This window comes from Lagopus muta, chromosome 5 (genome assembly GCF_023343835.1).
Source record: "Lagopus muta isolate bLagMut1 chromosome 5, bLagMut1 primary, whole genome shotgun sequence".
Lineage (NCBI taxonomy): Eukaryota > Metazoa > Chordata > Aves > Galliformes > Phasianidae > Lagopus > Lagopus muta.
The window spans coordinates 15,372,696-15,394,581 of NC_064437.1; the positions used below are offsets into that span (position 1 = coordinate 15,372,696).

The 21,886-nt window shown below is 34.4% G+C and overlaps 1 protein-coding gene across 9 annotated transcripts in view; it reads right to left on the minus strand.

Moving 5' to 3' along the window:
• Positions 1–2,062: 2,062 nt before the first annotated feature.
• HFM1 (helicase for meiosis 1) overlaps positions 2,063–21,886 on the minus strand; it is a 58,540-nt gene continuing 38,716 nt past the window's right edge. For all 9 annotated transcript variants that reach the window (XM_048945717.1, XM_048945718.1, XM_048945726.1 and 6 more), the window contains 22 exons: positions 20,928–20,975; positions 20,361–20,441; positions 19,660–19,751; positions 18,843–18,949; positions 18,704–18,751; positions 18,400–18,497; positions 18,180–18,311; positions 15,914–15,999; positions 14,885–14,968; positions 12,687–12,844; positions 11,942–12,045; positions 10,271–10,423; positions 9,745–9,840; positions 9,239–9,357; positions 8,591–8,673; positions 8,332–8,441; positions 6,397–6,495; positions 5,604–5,664; positions 5,219–5,324; positions 4,817–4,974; positions 4,512–4,591; positions 2,063–4,384 (listed from right to left, as the gene is read on the minus strand). In XM_048945717.1, coding sequence (XP_048801674.1) covers positions 4,525–4,591; positions 4,817–4,974; positions 5,219–5,324; positions 5,604–5,664; positions 6,397–6,495; positions 8,332–8,441; positions 8,591–8,673; positions 9,239–9,357; positions 9,745–9,840; positions 10,271–10,423; positions 11,942–12,045; positions 12,687–12,844; positions 14,885–14,968; positions 15,914–15,999; positions 18,180–18,311; positions 18,400–18,497; positions 18,704–18,751; positions 18,843–18,949; positions 19,660–19,751; positions 20,361–20,441; positions 20,928–20,975 — 2,090 coding nt within the window. In that variant the 3' untranslated portion in view covers positions 2,063–4,384; positions 4,512–4,524. The remainder of the gene's footprint in view (positions 4,385–4,511; positions 4,592–4,816; positions 4,975–5,218; positions 5,325–5,603; positions 5,665–6,396; positions 6,496–8,331; positions 8,442–8,590; positions 8,674–9,238; positions 9,358–9,744; positions 9,841–10,270; positions 10,424–11,941; positions 12,046–12,686; positions 12,845–14,884; positions 14,969–15,913; positions 16,000–18,179; positions 18,312–18,399; positions 18,498–18,703; positions 18,752–18,842; positions 18,950–19,659; positions 19,752–20,360; positions 20,442–20,927; positions 20,976–21,886) is intronic.

Here is a 21,886-nt window from a genome sequence, read left to right on the forward strand (position 1 = left end):
TAAAAAAGTTACACAAGCTGACCTTAATATGTGTGACTATCGGGCTTTCACTGCAGAAATATATATATATTTCAATATCTTTTCTGTGCTGAAATCATGTCATTTATATGCAAATCAGGCTATATTCTACAGCTGTTTCTTCTCTGCTGAAGCCATGGGAATTATTTGCACTTAATAAAGCCTCATAAATAGGTTTTGCCTCCAAATGGGGGGGGTGGGGGGTGGGGGAGCAGCAAATATATCATAGCCATTTACAGTTACAAGCATCTTTTTATTTTGAAAGTTATATCCATCCCTTAATGGGAAGTTTCACAGTTATGAAAGAAACACTGTTACATTTATACAAACAAAATACCCTACCAGCCTGCAAAACAAAGTGTTTTACATTTTCCCCTATGGTCAGCCATCTAAAATATAAAAACTGTTATGTAGCATGAACTAAAAGGAAAGTCTGTGTAATTGTTACATACTAGCTCCATGTCCTCTATTTTTTATACAGACAAAAATCAAACAAATAAACAAAAACCCAACAAACCCAACAAACACCTTGCTAGTATATCTGGGCACTACTTCTATTTGAAAAAATATACACCAGCTTTATACAAAATACATCCACCTCACGTACTGATTTCTGCAAAACGTGCAACATTATCGCACACCACTGCTCAGATGCCTGCCAAGACCTGGCACATGGAAACAGTCAATGTAAAAACTGCGGGAGGACAGACCCAGGAACAACCAGAGCACATCTCACATGACCAAATGAAACCAAATGAATGGCTCTCACTGTAGCAGTTTGCATACTAGAGTGAATTGGAAAGCAGCTCAACAGCTGATATAAAAAACCTGTGTCTGGACTTTGCATTCAGAACAGGACATGCAGTGCAGGACTGCAGGTTAATGCTAGCACAGCTTTCCCAGCCACTTCACAACCACAGCAAAGCAGAACAGTGATCAAAGAACTCGTAGAGCAGGAGACAAATAGTTCCTGCCTCCTCCTATTACTCATGAGGTGCAGCTCAAGCCTACTTCATCTGAAAAAACCTGCCAAGAGCATACAGAGACCAGGAATTGTCTCTGGTAGAGAGGAGGCGGCTTAGAGGGATACAATTTTCTCTCATTAGAGGTTTGAGGAACAAAGAATGGCAACATGGTTAAACAGGAGACCTTACCATCAGCTCTGCAGTGGCAGCCAATAAAGCCAACAACTCTTCCAGCCCAAACTGAATTTCATCACTGCAAACTTAGCACAAAGTATACACCTCATTATATTCTTACGTAAACCTTCAATGAGATTTTAGTGCTCTACAGAAATTGAATTTTGCTCTTACTGAGTAGTTCTTCCTTCTCTATTTTTTGTTAAACAAAAGAGTGGGGGAAAAAAGGACATCCGTGAGTCTCATTTCATGGATACCTTTTAAAGATTGCACCAGTAGAACAACTGACCTACTGCTCTCGCTTCTACATATAAAGCAGAAGGGGTCAAGAGGTAAAGCATGGCACCCTTTCATTTAGATGAGAGACCACTAATTCCAGCATGATGGTGTCTTAGGGTTGTCATTTGTGCTCCACAAAATGAATGACTTTAATTATTTTCAGATGCATATTGGTTCAATTCAGCGGTTTCTGTTCAATCTTCATTATTGTTAATCGCCTTTACGAGCACCAGCTTTTATATCTCACTTAAGTAAGAACAAGTCCAAAAAAGTAAGATTCCTACTTGCCACAACTTTCATTATTATTTTAACAATTACTGTACAGTTTAACTCATTGAAGTGCTCAAATATATGAAAGAATTCCATGTAATTTAAATGAACACGAGACAAGATGCATACTCTTGTCACTGTACATTTGCAGTAATCCACATGCTATAAACTTACCTTATACAGAAACGTGTCTGGCAACATGTTTAAACACTATATATACTTTTCTGCTAGTAATTTTTGATCATGTCTTTTGAGTGCATATTGCATTTTCTTAAAGCACAGACACAGCTGACCTTACTTTATATTTTGAAACCAATACATTTGATAGGAAAAGGAAGCATATAAGGAAGACGAAGTTAAATTAAAAGCAGGTATGAGCATGTATTTTATTACAGAGTATCAGACAAGTAAGACAGTAAAATCTGACTTCTTGTCACACTGAACTTTCTTTCATGGCTCCACTGTGGGAAACAGTATTTTTATAACATACCTTTTATAGAATCATCCACAGAATAAAATCAGTGACATTCTGAAAGAACTACTTATACAATTCAAATGATTCAAACTCAAGTCACTTATTTAATGTTACAACACTATGCAAAATTAAAAAAATAACAAGATCCCCTCATCCCCCTCCACAACATTTTTATTTAAGTCAGTATTTTATCAATGGGAAGCAGCTGAATGAAACAATCTTACAGTGAATTTAATTAGTATATTTTATCATCAACGAGGCACCTCAAAGGAAGCTGCATGCAGCAAAATCAGTGGGGCACAGCCATCTTTTGCTGTCCAGAAATAGGACCATTCAACATAGAAAAATAACATCCTTATGGGGGTAAAAGAGCCCAAGCACCTCGTTTATGCAAGAGAAGCAATATTTATTTAATTTACTATTTAGAGCACAGCAGCTTTTCCGCACTAACTGCACATAGTCACTTTCATCATCACATAATTTGATGGTTCCACTAGAGAGTAATTCAGCCCACTTACAATCTGAATCCTCTTCTAACACTGCCTGCCTCTTTTAGGGCAAACTGGTAAACAAGGTTTACAACCTTTAGATTATTCAGTTATATGACTGAAATTAGAGAGCTCTTAATAGCTTTGTCTATGCACTCCTTTTGGGGCAAGAGTAGGATTTTGGTCCCCGAGTCGTTCATATCTAGCATCTGCAGAGAAACACCAGAGTTCCTGCTATGGAAATCAGAGATGGTTTGGAGGAGGTAAACTCTGCTTTTTACGTGTCATAACACGTGACTAAGATTTGCTTACCTGGGACTGCTGGTCTAAACACAGCACTAGTAGAGTAACTGTGAGTTACCTCTATTTGAATGTTTTAATTTAAAAAATAAACAAAAAAATAACAAGGGGGAAAAAAACCCAAAAAAGCAACAAGAAAGCCCATACAAACAATCCAACCTTGAATAGATATTTCTAATTCTGCAGTCAGTTGTCCACATAAGTTGTGAAGCATAGTCACTGTGTATCAGAATACAGTTATTGCCAGGGAAATACACTATGGTTATCAGTTTTGATCTTCCAACTATTATGATTTGAAAAATGGAACAATAAGAAAAAAGATGTTACCATATGAAAAAATCATTCCTTCTCGAGACAGTGAACACTTGTACCACCAAACTGGTTCTCTGAAAGTGACTTATACTGTAAAGAGACATCAAGCTAATGCGAATAATAAATTAAAACAACAACAAATAAACTACTTATCTTTGAAATAATGTTTTTTCATTAGTGTTCAACATTATTATAAAGGCACTGCAGTATTGAATATATTTTCTGAAGTGTTGCCAGTAACAATAGCACATTTTTGTAATTTTCCAAGTAAGATATGTAGGCGGATGGCTTCCTATGAAAAATAGTCAGGAATTGATCTTAGAAACCATATGCAATGTACTTCAAAAAGCCTTGAAAGTATTGAAGTGCATTTACTATAGTGTGTTCTGACTATGGATGAAATTAGAAGTTAAAATCCAGATGAAGAGAATATCATATTTTTCTATCCAATGAACATGCGATGTTTATTGTTCAAACACGAGAGCTGTAAGAAGATAGCCAAATCCAGTACCTGGTTGCCTAAGTATTGAGATGTGTAGAGATGCATACAGGTCTTTTTTATGAGATCAAGTACCAAAGTGAACAGTTAAATACAGCTTTAGAATACTTTTTATAGACATTAAATAACTGTTCTGTTGAGATCTAGGACAGATGCTAACATGATGGAAGTTGCAGCTGTTTTTTTTAAACAAGCTGGTAGTACTATCAGAAGGAGTAACAGCCTAGAGTAACTTACTATTCCATCACTCTTTATTTTAAATCCAACTGTTTAACAGAATCAGAAAAACTCAGCGTTAAAAAACTGACAAACAAAATAAAAAAGCTTTACGAAATTTCCAAGGAAACAGTTTTTCATTCATTTAAACAGTACTTAGGAGCAGGCCATGTAATTAATAGCTTACAGCGTCAGCATGAGAGCTCCTCTGACACATTCCTATGTTGTTTCTTTCCATCCTGAAAGCAATGAGGTCAACAAATGGAAATGTAAGGAATTTTCAAAATGAGATAACGTACCCAAATTCCATTAAATAAACAACAACTTTTTCTTTTTTTTAATATGTAATGATCTACTGTATGGCAGTAATCCCATTACTGGTAAATAGCTGCAAAACAGAGAAGAAATTCTTTTAGTAGTATCTGAAAGTTTGGAAAAATAAGTGTTTTTTTTTTCTTTCTTTCTTTTTTTTTTTTTTCTTTCTTTCTTTTCTTTTTTTTTTTTTAAACACTTACAATATATTCTGTTTTAAAATATGTCATCAAGTAGTCCAAGTAAAGGCTTGACATCACTGGTCTCATCATCAGGAAGACATCTAATGAATATTGAGCAAAATAAAATAAAATTAGGTACAGTACCTAAAAACTTATGAAATAAAAAACACTATTCAAAATATTTTCTTCCTAAGAATAGTTAACTGGTAGTACTACCATGCAAATTCATCTTTTGAAAATGAATTTGTAGTGAATCAACAAATTGCCATGGAGAACTAAGCACTTCACACTTAGACAATACAATAATACATACAACTTCTTATTACCTAGGTTCCATTTCTTCTTTCTGCTCCTTCATGAAAATAAAAAAATTCTCTTTCCTAGTGAATTTGGAAGAGTCTGGGATTATGTTTGAAATTGAAGAATATTCTATTTTTTCCAGCTCTTGTGAAAGATTTGAATGTTTGTTTTCTTGAGAAGGGAACTGCAAGGTAAATGTTAAAATGTTAAAAAGAACTGCAGGATGGGTTCTTGTAGTCTTGGTTCTTTGTGACGCCAACATCACGCTGAACACAGAAGGCATGCTTGTTCAGAGTTTGGACAACACAGATAGGTTCAGAAATTCTGTATGTTCAATTCAATTCACATGTCAGATATGATAAATACATTTTCATATGGAAGACTAATTTAATTACTGGAAATCCTGTTATAGAAACATTTTCACTTACCGTATTTACATGTCCACTCTGTACAGATAATTCCACTTTTGATGAGCTATTAAACACAGAGAGAACTGAGTTCTGAATACTGGTATCACTTTGTAATAGGCAAGAGCTGAAAATGCCAAGTGTAGAAAACGAAGTTATTTTTACATAAGTGCAAAATGGCTTACTTTTCAGTTCAGCATTTTCCCTCCACACCTAAATAAAAAGTCATTTCAAATTAGTCAGCAATTCCTATTGTTTTAAAATTGAAATTTCACTCCATGCTCTCAGTAAACAATCTTCTACATATCCAGTTATGCATGTGAACACTGAACTGTGAACATAAGTAATGTAAAATATAGATAATTTTAAAAATGAATAAAATTGCAATAAATTATATAATGCTTACTCTTCTGAAATGTCACTTGTGGCTTCACTTGTTGAGTACTTGTGAAGCAATTCATGCTCATCTGAAATGTGAAAGCAGGTATTTTCACGTTCCATTTAAGAATCAAACTTTTAAACCAGCCACCAAACAACAAAAAAACACTGCAAATGTTTTACATATCATAAATAATAAATATCTACGTGCCCCAGCAGGAATAGTCCTCAGGCCAGAGCTGCAGCCTGTGGAAAAGAGCCTGTGGTGGAGCTGCCACCCATGGGGATGCATGCTGGAGCACCATGCTCCTTGAAGGATGGGCCTCATGATATGCAGCCATGTTGGAGCAGTGCTTGGTGAACTGCAACTTATGGGAAGCCCACAGATCGATTTGGGAAGGAAGGCATCCTATGGGAGGGGCCCCACATGGTGAAGAAGGAAAGAGTGATCGTTGTGGAGCGGCAGAGACAAAGCATTGGGACTGACTCCCGCTCCTCTGCACCACTCAGGAAGAGAAGTAGAAGAGGATGGATGAGGGGAAGGTGTTTAGTTTGCTTTTTCTTCTTACTGCTCTAGATTGTTATCAATAAATATATATATAAAAATAAAAATCTTTTGCTGAGTCTATTCTGACCATGACATAATTGGAGAATGATCTCCCCTTCCTTATTCCAGCCCATGAGGTCCTTTTCATCATATTTTCTCTCCCTTTTCTGTTGAGGAAGCGGAGTGAAAGTATGGAGGAGCTGAGCTATCTGATGTATTTAATTACCATAATCCTGTAAAATAATTTGTACACAGAATTTGTACATAATCTTACCTAATTCTCTACTGAAAAGGTTGCTAGCAACTACTAATACTTCATCATCAAGATCATCCCAAACGTCATCTCTCAGTTCAGCATTCACACCCAAAGCATCTGAAAAAAAGATCAGCTTTTAGCTGTATCAGTCAAGTGACGCATGAAAGACTCTTTTTTACACCATTGTCTCTCAGCTTTTCTCACACACACTGAATGATTCAAAGAGAAAGCTGTAATCCATGGACAAGTGCAATAGAAACTGCTCTGTTTTAAGACCAGTTCTTCAATCTATTGAAAGGACTGTCACATATGCGCTTTTTCATCAGCATTACTTTGAGATAAGTTTTCAAGCATTTCCAAGCATTATTAAGATTTTTAATTAAAGTGAGATACTTGATGTTTGAAAATACACTGTTTTCTGGTGCACAGTCAACTTCCTTCACTTTCTCTCCCTTTGTTTTGTTCTCTTTCTTCATCACCAATCCAATTCTCTGCTTTTTACCCACCTCCCTCCTCAACCTCCCCTCTAGCACCAGAAAGTGTTTTGCTTTGTTGCCACAGTCCCAGTATAGTAAAAGAACTCTGATCTAGATATTCCTTGCAACACAGGGGAAGCAGGACAGGCTGAAATAAAAAATACTGTTCAAGAGACACCAGAAAGCACCCGGAAGGCACTTCTATTGTAATTCTGAGAATGCAAAGTCAGCGTGGTGCACGACTGCAGACATACACACAGTTTAAAATACCTAACTATAGGTTACTACAATTTCACAGCATATTCTCAATTTCCTGCATTTATTTATACAGAATGGAAACATACCATATTAGAGACATAGTTGATCCCACATAAATCATAGAATTTGGGGCCTTATCTCACTAAAATTATTTCTGGTGCATTTTTAAAGTGTAGCTGGCCCAATTTATATGGCTAAGGTTATGTTTTCTGGTACTACTCAATCAAGATGGTTTTCAGTTGGCAATATTTTCCCTTGATGCTGTATGATTTGCTTCAAGATTACACAGCTATAATGATACCAGAATATTCACCTGTCTTTCTGTGAGTTTATCCTTACAACACAATCATATCACATACTAACCGGCTCACACAGCTACTGATGATATAGCAACAGTTTCCATCTGAAGACTAAGGTAAAAAATATATTTATTTAGCAGGTGGTGAGTACACGGGCAAATCTTTAGTATTAATTTAAAGGAATATTCCATCCTCAAGATATTTGGTAAAAATGATATGATATAGTACAGTTGCTATCACTTAAGGCAGCGTGAGCCAAAAATACATATATCAGTCTACCTCAACAGTGTTTCTTATATGCATGAGTGTGATCTAAATGTTGGATCTGCTACTTAACCAACAGACAATCAAAACCTGACTCATGTAACTCTGCAGTCACCAAGTAGAATGGTAAAGGGCGTGCATTAAGGAGAGCACCATGGTTATATACTAATAACAAAGACTGATCATTTAACCTCACATAAAAAAACTTTAATGCCCTTTCCAATGAAAGATAAGTAGAAAGAATTTTTTCTTTTTTCTAGATAGTGATGTTTTACTGGTTATGGACAAAAGCTCCTATTTCATCAACTTCTTCCAGTAGAGAAGGAAAGAAGAAGAGATGTAGAGACACAGGTAAAATGCCTTTCATACTGCAAGTGTCTTCAGTGGAAATACCTTGCATAAAGTATTTAGTTTTGTACTCTCATATTTGAAATTCATTCTCGTATTTGAAATTCATCATCATTGTTTTATTTAGAGATATATGACTTAGATCTACAGTTGCGTTTCTTACTGATTTTAGAAAGAAAGCCAATTAAGGCCACACTATTTCCCTGTACTGGGTGCTGTAGAGATTTCAGCAAGTTTCAGTTTACACACAAGGTACGCTCAACACAAAACAACAAATGTTATGATTTCAAACATGAGTCATAACTTACCACTCTTTCCATAGTCCCAGGACTGGAATTGTTTTTGAGATCTTCCTAAGTTATTAAAACTATCTACCTGGTCCACTGAATGTGATGAAAATGACTCTTCATTTCCAGACCTATTTAAAACAAAACAAAACACTGACATGTCAGTGGAACTCATGAAGAAAGCTGCAACAAAGAAGAATTTTATTCAGAAAACAGGCACTAGTTAAAATAGAACTACTACTTAAATATATTAATTATTGTTATTTATATTCATTAGTACCTTGATGATGCTGGCATCAAAGATTTGGGTGTAAAAACAAATTGTTTGAGATCCACACTTTGAGCCTGATTTAACATCTGCATCTAAAGAAAGCAGGTTATTGTAATCAATGAGACAAAGACTGAAAAATGTTTTTTAACAATCTGAATTACATCATTAATATTCTATCAAGCTGGCATATTTTTTAAAAATTGCACATTATATCTTTCTGGCATTTAGTTACCTCTTGGGATCTCTTAGAAAAAGGTTTTTTTAGTCAGCAATATTTTCCCTTGATGCTGTACGATACTTCTCAAGATTACACAGCTATAGTAATACCATACTGAATTACATGCTTCTATTACAGTTATCCAAAAAGCCAGACTAGGTATCAATAACTTTGTCTATATGAGCTGCAGGCTAATCATTCTTCTCTATTACAAACAAGCAAACATTAAAAACATGGAGAGAACTGCATCCCGGGAAGTACTCCAAACATCAGTGGAACGTCTCAAAGATTCCCGTACCTTTATAACCTTTCTACTTCTTCACTTTTTGCATTCCATGCAGACAATCTTGCAAGTTTGTATTTCCTTATGAGAGGAAATACATACAAACACAAAACAGATTAAAAAAAATAATGCAGATGTTGACTGTATTCAAACAAACCTTTAACCGCTTTACTGGGGGTACAGACGAAGTAGAGTTCCTGCTCCTTAAATCAGCCAGGTACAAACTAAACTTTGAATCTCCACTCATCTCAGACTTTGGGAGTACTCCAGTTTTACCTGAGAAAGGGTATTATAACAATCTTCAATTAGTTTAAAAGGGATAAATCACAATAATTTCCTAATCAATGGATATTCTGCCACTAAGTTTGGATGTCTTCTATTAAGAGATACTAAAGATTTAAGACACTAATATTTACACGAGAGGTCAAGCTTGACAGTTCTCTTAAATCATATGCTAGATGATCTGAAAACATTAATAGCCATTGTAATCTCTATAAAAGTTATATTAACAAAATGTGGATTTTTTTTTGTTTGCCTTTTTAGCAAAAACGTATGCCTGAGTTGCTTGTGTCATTGCTGTTAATGTAGACATTGGTATAAACAGAACTACTGTAAATTATATCATCAAAAAGTAACAGAAATAACGTATTTAATGAAACTCACAGCACTCATGTCCACACACATCTTTATTTTTACAGCGGTGGTTACATTCTCTGTTACTGTATTTCTTATAGGTATTTTCTTCTTTACATCTGCTTCCTAGATGAATGGAATACCAAAGTGCTCATTTTTTATTTTGTATGCATTGCTGAGAGAGTTCCTCGTGCAGTGTAGGATGGGCTAAAATAGTCTGGATCCCTAGAATTTTGTTGCCTTCAACAGAATATTGAGCTGCCCTAGCACTATAACTGGAAACAAATTAACAAACACTATGAAGAAACAGAGGCTCTATTTCCAAAATCAAACAGCAATATTAGATAGCAAGCTCACAATATTTTTCTAACTTTCAAATTCAAAGAATTGCATAGTAGTACTTGATAAGCAGAAACAGTAAAGCAGTAGCATTACATATTTGTTATAGTTGAGAACTAAACAATATGGATAAAAGAGATCTAAGTTTCTACTGAACAGAAAATTCAGCTTTCTGTTGACTTTGGAATTAGCCAGATGCTGTGATATCATTGCTTACCTGTCTCCACTTTTGCTGCTGGTAGGCTTTGTGCTGTGCCAGAAGATGTATCAACAGAAGACTCAGCTTTCCATTTATTTGTAACTACTTTACTTCCCACTGCTCTTGGTGTTAAGTAGAAGGCTGTATATGTTTGCTGTATATCAAGGCCAACTTTGAAAAAAAGAAAAAGTATTTCAAACTGCTATGAACTATTTCTTGAACTACTGATTATTTCCACTTTTCTGAAGAGTTCAAGGAAGGAATCTTTAACAAAGACCATGGAAATTTGTTAGGAATATGGAACATTAAAAGCAAGCTTATTATTTGAATGGATTTATTGTAGACAATGTTTAAAAAAAAATCGCACATCTTCAGAAATTAATGCCATCACTACTATGTGAGTAATACAGCTGTACTGTACAGAATACATTATTGCCATTAATAAAAACTTTCCTGTATTGTCGTAGAACCAGGTTTACTTGCAGTGCAGGTATAATTTCCTGTAAAACTGCACTATACTCTATATTCTAACACTATAATCTAACTTACGTGACTGCAGCTTTGCACTGACAAAGAAGTGAAATGACAATGTTAGTAGAATTTTTTTATTTGAAAGCTAATTGTTTTCAGTTTTAACAAAACCAAGCTTGGTAACAGACTATGAGAGATAACAGTTACAAAAAAAGAGAGTATTTTGGACTTCAATTAGGCAAATATTACTGAAAAACAAGGCAGACTTTTCAAAAAATGTGAGATTTTCTTAATGTATGAAACAGATGCAGACTGAAGTAAGAAGGCACTAAGAAAACTTGCTTTTAATGTAACTTCAGTGTTGCCAATGGGACAATTTCAGAAATATTAACATTTTTTCCTCTTCAAGATTTATTGCACTCAGTACAACTTGTAGATAGCAAAATATTAATAAAATTACAACTCTTTCTCCATCTCATTTATTTGGAAAACACTTCTTCCTGCCTGAGACACAGGTTTGAACGCAGGAGTAAGTATTATTCTAGGCTGAATTATTGTGATTGTCTTAATATTTAATGGTTTCCTGGAGGAAACAAATATATTTCAGTTAATCTGGCATGGAGAAATATTTTTAATACTGGAGCAGGATGAAGAATTTACTGCAGCCAGTTCAATTTTTAACATAGTTAAATTGTGTGTTTGAAATATCATTACTGTTCCTCATCTACTCCTGTAGCTTCAGCTTCATGGAAACTGGCACTGAGGGAACAAATGTTGAAATCTTCACACCTTAAGAAACAACACTTTTCATTGTAGAAGTTTCATGCTACTAAAGAGGAGATGGATCTGCATCAATACATTTTATATGCAAAATTCAAAGAACAGAAAACCTCACCATTTGCAAATACAGTTCTTCCCTGTGCAAGTAACCTATAAAGCTGATAGATTCATCCAACTTAAAGGTAATGTGAAAAAGAAAATTTTAAATTGCCTTAACTGAGCAAAATTCTCTCTCAAGAACAGTTTTGTTTGAGAACGTTAATATCCTACTAAGTAAATGGATTTGTAATTAGGGCAGATAGGTAATACTCAACACTATAGAAAGAACAGAATTTGTTTTCCAGTTGATTATATTTTGATCTGATGTAAAGTGTTTTAATAACATATTTTATATCTTATGCAGATGTTTTTCTATTATAAGTATGTTAATTAACTCACCATAGTCAGAACTAATTAAATTTATACTAATGTCATCTGATTTAAGAGCTCTTTTCACTTCAATTTTCTTCATCCAATTTCCAGTTTTCAGCAGCACAGAATCCCTGCAATACATCAGTAAAGCTTCATGAGATATGGTCAGTGAAAACAAGACTGCATACAAGACTGTATCAGTAATTATGTAAAGGTTATTGAACCTTTCAATTCTATATCATCTATGGTCTTAAGCCACGATCCTGCAGATCAGTTTCAGTTCTGCCAAAATTCTGTCAGACAGTGGCCAGGACTCTTGTGTAGATCATGCAGTTACAAATGACTTTGTCTCTTTTTCCATTTGCTCCAAACATAAGTTATCTAACTAGAAAGTTTAATTTCATCTCTGACACAGAAACAGTTGTGACAATCATATTACTAAAGAAAGATTGCTAATACTCATAAGTAACAAGTTGAGAAGATATATATGTATTTTAAGATATTTTACATATTTTGACTGTCAAAGATTTCTACAACATGGCATCACTGCTGTCCAGATATTTACACACACCCTCTGTGCTGACATGCGTGTAAGCATGTTTTTCTTTTTCTTTTTCTTTGTATTGAGTTGTGCAGTATTTTAGGAGACAACTGAGTAACTACAGGATAAAGACTAATATGTGCATAAATAGAAAGTATTGCAAAAACTGCAAGACAAAAAAGGAATAAATGGCAACAAACTCAAAAGATGAAAAAAACTGCTTATACATACATTATTTTCTGAATAAAAATTACTTGATTGTCAGCATCTCCTACAACCAACGTAACATAGTGAAAGTCTGATGCTGTTCTCCTTGTCTGTAGCTGCTCAAAGTTTGTCAATATGGTGGTTACTAAAATTTCAGCCATTGTATCACTGTATTTTGGAAGCTAGGAAAAGATTATATACAAGATGACATAACAGCTAAAATATGTGAAGTAAAACATACATCCTTCCATAAATTTTTTAATGTTGATACAACCACAAAAGCTCAATTTGAGCAATTTGCAATACAGTTTCTATGTAGTTTAGACTCCTAGACACTCCTATATGTCCAGGTGGAGGCCAGCCACGAGTGGTGTCCCTCAGAAACCCTCCTCAGGACCAGCGCTCTTCAACATCTTTACCAACAGACAGTGGGATTGAGTGCACCCTCAGCAAGTTCACTGATGACACCAAACTGAGTGGTGCAATTGACACAGGAGAAGGAGGGACCTGCACTGGCTTGAAAAGTGGGCTTGTGTGAACCTAATGCGACTCAACAAGGTCAAGTGCAAGGTCAAGACTCTCATACTTGAGTCGGGGCAATCCCAGAAATGGGTAAAGACTGGGAGAAGAACTCACAGAAAGCAGCCATGTGGAGAAGGAACTGAGAGTCCTGGTGAACAAAAAGCTGGACAGTAGCATGCACTTGCACCCCAGAAGGCTAATTGTACCCTGGATTGCATCAAAAGGGGGGTGTCCAGCAGGGCAAAGGGAGTGATTGCTTCCATCTACTCTGTACTTATGAGGCCCTACCTGCAATACCATGTCCAGGCCTGGAGTCCCCACCAGCACAAGAAAAATGTGGAACTGCTGGTGCAGTTTGAGAGGGAGGCCATAAAGATGATCTAAGGGCTGGAGCATCTTTCTTATGAATAAAGGCTGAGGAAGGTGAGCTTGTTTAGCTTGAAGAAGAGAGGTTCTGGGGAGATCTCACAAGCCTTTCAGTACTTGAAAGGAGCTTATAAGCAGGAAGGGAAGTGACTTTTTACATGGTCTGATAGTGACAGGACGGGGGGAATGGCTTTAAACTAAAAGAGAGGAGATTTAGGTTAGATGTCAGGAAGAAATTTTTTTGTTCTGAGGGTGTTGAGGCACAGGAACAAGTCACCCAAAGAAGCTGCAGATGCCCCATCCCTGGAGGTGCTCAAAGCCAGGTTGGATGGGGCCCTGGGCAGCCTGAGCTAGTGAGTGGCAACCCCTGCCCATGGCAAGTTGAGTGGAATTAGATGATCTTTAAGGTCCCTTCCAACTCACACAATTTGATAATATGGCACTATCTTAGCCATAGCTGAACACTCTGTATTTAAGTACTGAGAAAAGAAAACAGAATATATCAAGTCCCCTAAAAAAAAAAAAAACCTCCTCTGTTCAATGCAAAGAATAAAACTAAGAGTATTTTGACAAAGTTTTCAGATTCAAATGTTTGACATTCCAACATACCTCTATGTATGCCATTGCTGAATCTTCCTTCTGTGAATAACTTTAGGGATGCTTATCAGCAAGTCAAATGAAAAACTAAAATAGAACTTGCTATAAAAACAACATTTTACACAAGAATACAGCCTTTAACCTCAAAGGCATCTTCATTTGTACTGACCTCACAAAATGCTATAATTTTTTTATTTCAGAAAACTGAGGCAAAGTGGTTATTTGATATAATGCTTATCATAACCTCGGAGAACACAGAATTAGAGCATTAGATTACACCCTACCACTAAAACGGTACCAGTTAGGTTAATATAATCCCTTATTCTTTCTATATGTTGCTAAGTGAGACAGAAAGTTAATGTTACCTAATGCTTGTAAATTATATTATAAGGTTGTTTTTTTGTCTCTCGGATGGAGTCTTTTGAAAAAATATTTAAATATTTGCATTATATTTAAGATATTTACATATAAAGCTAGAATGTGAATATATTGGTTTGCAACTCTAACATAAAATGCTATTTACAGTGGAAGGGAGAAGGAACAAAGTTAATGTACTAGAGGGAATGTTTATTCAAAATCTGTCCTTCAGAGTTTGAGTTTCATGCTAAGGTGAAAGGTCATGATATTGTATACAGTGTACTCTCAGAGAGGGCTGGAATCTCTTAACAGCAACATATGTGCTTTCATTTAATATCAGAAAAAAAAAACCAACTATAAAACAAATAGAAAAGCCATACCTGTTCAATGTTAAGTTCATATTTCGGAAGGTGCAAAACAGATTCTTTTATCTGGTTTCCAAATGGAGGATGTCTGTTCAAAATCTGCAAAAATTTAGTTTCATTTCTGATAAATTCAACTGATCAGTGATGCTAGTACAGAAGTAAATTCAAGGGATCAAAGTCACCAGAGTAATTATACCATTAACAAAAGCCCTACTCACTCCTAGTTCTCTACTGTCAGTGATATCCAGTATAGAAAAATAGCCAAAAGAAAAGAAAATTCCAACATTTTTTCCACAGTGCTCTCTCTTCTGTTTGGTATCAGCCAATGAACTAGCTTACATGTTGAAGAATTAGGCAGGCTTTGTGTGCTGACACTTCTATGCTACCCTACCTTTAGTGAAAACAAAACAGAAAAGAAAGGAAAACTTGAAAAAAGGGTAGAAAAGAAAAATTAAATTCTTAAAGCCAGAACAGAAATAACTGAATAAGATAAATTTCATTTAGAAATCTGTTCCAGAACACAGGAAAAGCAGTTTCCTCAGAAAAGAAGTCAAGAGCCTAAGAACTTGTTCTACTGTAAAATCTAATTTGCCTAGAATTAGGAATGTTTTATAGATGATTCAAGCAGCATTTTATTCTATGACTATCTTTAATTAAAATATCAAGAATGGAAATTCAGGATTTTCATCATTAACATTAATTAAGAATAACATTAAAAACAGAAGCGAAGAGATATTTACAAATGTTATTAGAAGGGGAAAGCGCGTCGCCTTCTGTTTCAAATCGTGTTAACAATGAAATTCTATGTATTTAAGCAGCCACTTTCCAAAACTAGCCAAACCCACCAAGTCAGTCATATTAAATTTCCTAAACTAAAGCATTATACACATTTTCAAGAAAAAGCAAAACAAAACAAAACAGTAACTGCACTTTTAAACTTCTCCAGCATAAAAGAAGAAATCACTTTGAATGCTCAATTTTGCTGGCATTCATACAGCAGATACATTATTTTCTTAATGTTTATCTGCATACAAAAAGACTTACCAATTCAAGTTCCCTTGCATTTATGTCTTCTATTTTTTTAAATGATGTGAGCCCAGCATTTACCATAGCATTTGACAACGACACACCTGTGAAAAAGTTTTATGTTGTTAAATGACAATTACTAATCTCAAATTATTCTAACTGTATTACAGCAAGTAAAAACAAAGCAGAAAACATTTTAAGGTATGCTTTTTCTAATCTTTTTGCCTAGCAAACAGCAAACATCTTTTTCTCAACTAAATATTTAAGTATTAAATTCACTCATCATCAGTAAAGGCAAAAAGAAATGCATGGAAAGCAAATATGAAACCATTTAATATTACAATAATGACAAGTTTTATATAAATTCTCTAGTATAAAAATCATGTTAGATCACTTTCTACAGGAGTAAACACCACTTTATACACATTTTCTAGTGTAAGACAGATTTTAGATCAGGTTCTACAGGAGTCAACAAACAAGCATTCTGTGTATGTATGATTAAAAAACAGAATGTCATTCACATGGAATAAAATTTCTGAAACAAACAATTCTATCCAAGGAATTACTTAATTATATGTTAAAGTCAAAAGGATCTCAACGCATTCAAGCAGACTAATAATAAAAATAACTCCAGGAAAAAATATTTATGATAATCTGCTAGGAATTGATGCAAGTTTAGCAAAATATTTTCTTGTTACATGATAAGCAGACTGGCAGAGAATTCTACATGCAACCTTATTCCTCTTCACAATTCTCCATTCTTTTAAATGTTAGTCAGATTTAGTCAATGCACTATGTATGAAAAGGCATTTTCTCAGCTAGAACTACAGCCTACCACAATGACCAAAATAGTTTTAGATAAAAGGTAATATCACATACTTAGAATGAGTAGATGTATTCATCATGCATAATTCTATAGGAACAGTAAGAGAAGCCGGAAAATTAGGTGGGAAACTTCTCAAGAGACTCTTAGGTTGCTTTTTGGAGAACTTGATAAAGCAAGGATTGATAAAGCAATCTTTCAAGAAATGACTCATTTCAACTCAAGATCTTCACAATTTGCAAAAAACATAAGGGATTGTTAAATTGTTAATCTCTTCTTCCTTTTATGTATATTTCAACACCTCTTGGGTGGACATAAATACAGATGAGGAGAAAGTGTCTTATATCACTTGTCTCTTATGTCTTCTCACTAATGGAAATCTTTCTACCATTTCAGGAACTATGACAAAAGAACTAGCCTTCAGCTTTACTTAAAAGAAACGATGCACTATAGGTGAATTAGCTGCAGAACTAATAAGTGACATCCTTAGTTTTCAGAGTTTGCAGAGCTTCTGCAAATGAGGGGAGAAATGACAAAAGGTTTTTTCCCCCCAGTTTATGTCCAATCAAGAAAGAAAAAAAAAAGGAGACAGAAATAGAACCGAATAAGTACTGAAGGTAATAAAATCCTGGATTGATGCTTAGCATAGTGGAAACGAGTTACCACCACAGAAGCTAACGCCTTAATCTCTTAGCTTAAATCCGCATGAACGAAGCAATACTGCTTCTGCACATGAGCTGATCAATTTGTCATGCACTGTACCATACAGATTTCCTGGCTTAATTTGCAGACCTCTGTACTATACTGTTTCATATAGAGTAGATGTGTCTTTAAATAACAAACACAGAGAACTGCAGTGAATTCTGTAAGCATGAAAGCATGATAACATCAGACAATGGCGGGAAGATACACTATTATATTAAGCATACATACATTTTTGTTCAAGAGCTTCAACATTTCTGAATTCCCTTTCAAGTAATTAAAACAAATCAGAATTCCCAAACAGAAATTTATCTAGTAATACAGCATGCTGATAAGGAAGAACACCATCAGAAGCTTGAGAACGCATAAGAACCTTGCACTATAAAATTATTTCTATTTTATGATTCCTATCCATCTCAATGCCAATTAAGTAGTTTCCATGCATATGAGTAGTAGGACAGACACAGACAGCTTTTTAGAGAGAAAGTTAAAGTCCACTGAGAGGTATGCAATTATACAAATGTGAAATTTGTTCAAAATATGGAGATTAACATTAAGAAACAACATTCTGAAAGCATGAATAATATCAATACATGGACTATTTCTATCCAAGAAGGTAACGACAAATTTGTAATAACTTTGGTACTTACCTGTAGACTAACAGGCAACTGGGAGACATTTAATTACGCAAACAGTCACTACAGAAATTATGAGCTGTTTCACTCTACACCTTATATCTCATTACTGACAAGTACATACCAATTTTTTCCAATTGCTTGGACACGTGAAGTGAATTTTCCCAAAGTCTGCACTTGAAACACTTAGCTAAAATCAAAGAGTTTAATAATGCAGAAAAGTTGTCTTTACTTGACGCCAAAAAGTCAGATAACCCTGAAAAAATAAAATTTACTACATATCAATCAACGAATATATATTATTAGTTATTATGGTTGTAGAAAAGGATCAAATTTTACCGTACATCTAGTAACTCTTATGCCATTTCTAAATATTTTGCCAGTATCTTGTGTCAAAGTAAAGTCTTGAACAGGAATGCATCCTAGGTGAGCCTGAATAAGACTGGAAAAGAAATATTTATGTCTTGGTACATAAACTCCACTCTAAGCTACACATAACAACATAGAAGTTTCTTCTGGAAAAAACAAGAAAATTTGGAAGCGTAAAATAAAAGATCTGGTCCACTATGAAAGGGCACACTGTAGCAGGGATTTCAACAGACAAAATGAGAACCTTTCACTAAAATGTAATCACAGTGCAATACTTACCAGTTTACTTTCATTTCTCTTGTTTTAATCCTCCCCTCCATTGGAAACCTACACGTGAAAATATACTTATTGTTCACTATTCATAGCTTTTGTTGCTGAAAGCAAACTTCACTTTTCCTATGTACATAATTTTTTATACCTGATAGTTATTTTGTCCTTGTCTTTATTCAAAGCATTCAGTATTTTCTTCTCATTTGTTCTTAATTTGACATCTAGAAATTCTGCGCAGTTGGAGATCATTGTAACCTGTAACAGTTTAACTTTTTTCTTATCTTTTTTTCTATAAAGGTTATTCTGTGACAGATGGGGAAGATTTTTCAGTTTTCAGATGATTATTCCACTTGAGCTTATCCAAGACCAAACACATTGCCAAGACTTTATTGAATGCAAGGTAAATATAAATAGTTTTTGCTATTTCTTATTTATTTCACTTTACTTTTTTTATCCCTTAGTAACAAAAACAGCCAGGGGAACAGGCATTCCATTTATTCATGGCCAGTCTACCACAAGATCTGTTTGAAAACAAAATGCCTTTTGTAACATAACTGTTGCAATAATAACTTGCTAAATGATAGTAAAAAATGACTTAGAAAGACAATAACATTTCTTTAAAAATAAAAGCTGCTCTTCATACAGCTGGTATTCATAGTAAAATATAGATAACTAAATAACTCCATAAAGTACTTTTTACATAAGCAGAACAGCCTTGGCAACTTCATATTTTCCTAAGAAAGGATAGTGATGGAAAGAAAGAAAGAAGTGGAAGTCAAAAGATCTCCCAGCTAAAAAGACTCATGAGTACTCCATGTAGAATTTATTTAGATGTATTCTCTAAAATTTTATACATCTTGTTAACAAAGCCCAAACTTTTTGGCAGACATAAAAAAAATTCTGAACATTATTTTTTGTTTCTGTTTAAAATCAATTGAACATCTGTGAATTTTGATTAAAATTACCAATTCCTTCAAAGTTTCGGTTCCTTTAATTCTGAAAAACTGCTTTACTGTATCAAATGCAATATAATACCATGCCATTAATCTTCCGGTCTCTGTAAAAGAAGAACATACCTTCAAAAATTCATATGCCAAGTATTTTTTTTTCAGTGTATGCATTTTTTAAGTCACAAAATGAATTAATTTTCTTATTAGAAAGCTGCATGACATTTAACACCACTGACTCAATATGCTGTGTGATGGATATTACTGACCGCATCACAGAGACAGAAAAATATGCACCATTTAGTTTTCTCCAGTGAAGATTAATTCACACTAATATCAGACTGTGAACTGCAGTTGCTGAGAAGCCACCCACTGCTACTAGAGGATTGTAGAGAAGACCAGGTAGCCAGAAAGCCTCTCCTTCATTGGATTTTGTTATAGCCCATTATCCTGTGATAATGTTCTATAATTTTCCCCTATCTGCAACAAAATTTTCTATGACATTAAAAGAGAAGATGTATTCAGGCATTAAGAGAATGAACTTCCATGATTTGCTGGAAAAACAAATCACATATTTCTAGGCAGAGAATTTTTCAGATTCTACTCTTTGTAACATTTGTGTACTTGTATTAAAGGTTCACAGGAATAGCTGTGAACTTTTGTAGTTCATTATCTCAACATCCCTTCTGAAATTTAATTTTTTTTTTGAAAAGTGTTACCTGTTGGCTTGAAATTATTTTCTTTATCCATCCTGATCAAATTGAAAGATGACAAATCATTCAAGTTCTTCAAACAGAGTTCTGTCCACAATTTGAAAATATACGTATTTTTAGCAGATATTAAAAAAATTTACCTTACGTTCAAGTCAAGAACAACATCATCCAATTACAATAGATATACATCAAAGTAATTCCACTGAATTCAAATAAAGTTCTTGCTTATGCAACCAGAAATATTTCACTTTGCACGTGCAATGTATGAGAACATCAGTAACTATGAAAATTATTACAGCATATTTCATGTATGCAGGGAGAAGAAGCTACAGACGCTGGAATAGGGGAAGATAATTTGTTGAAAGGGCTTTTTGAAAGTACTTTTCTACCAATCAAGACATACTGATCATATTCCAAAGTGTTAATAATTAAATAATAAAACAGCACAGCACAGCAAATGTACTTGTTCTCTGACTGGATGTATTGAAATAATAAATTATATAACATGCATAAACAAGGAAGAACCTGGCCTAAAACATAACATTTTGTTGAGACAGCTGACAAGCTACTTACCTTGTAATTTTGCTTCAATTCCAATTTTATCCAATCCAGATGAAAAACCTTCAAGAAAACAACAATTTCTTTTTAAAAATTTAATACAATTATATACTTTCACCTTAATATCATAACAAATCAAAACCAATTTCCTAATTTTTTAGGAGCTAGATGGCCAAAATGAAGAACTGCTAAATGTTTCTATTATTCCAGGAACAAATAAAGAGCCTCAAACAATATCCAAGTTTCAACAAGTGTTTGTTAGAACAGATAGGATCCACAAAGGATTAATGCTCTACAGGCTCCTCTGAGACACATATCAGAGTCCTAACAATTGTAGAAACATCCATAAACATTAGCAGAGTGCCAAATTCGTATATGGAATCTTCCTACTGTAGAATACAGGAAGCTTCCTAAAATGTAACACTTGTTCAAGTAGTACATATACTATGGTCTATTCCATTACATTTTTTTGTTGTTGTTGTTGTTTTTTTTTTTTTTTGGAGTTGTTTTTAGCAAGTGAATAACCACTTCATAATTGGATGTAGTACAGGTGTCAATAATAACAAGGATACGGTCATGGCTGGCAATTAAGTTGCTGCTCTGGACAAGACAAATTGAAGAAAGGAGCACATTAAAATTTTGTCTTAGCAAAACTGTGAAATGCTAGACAAAGTCTTCATAGCTACAGGCTACCTATTCAGTGCTGAAAAGCACATTGTGACTAGATACTGTACGCATACATGGCTGAGTGTATTAGAATGAAAAAAATAGATCACTACGAAGCTGTAAATGGCTTCTTCATAGTTTTTAACATTATATCACTGAAATTCCTACTATTTGTATTAATGCAAATAAGATCACTTTTCCATGAAGCGTTATGGACCACATTACACAACTTGTCTTCAACCCCTCAAAAAACAATGGCCCGTAAGAAAACAAAAAAAACAAATAATACTGATTTAACACAGGCCAAT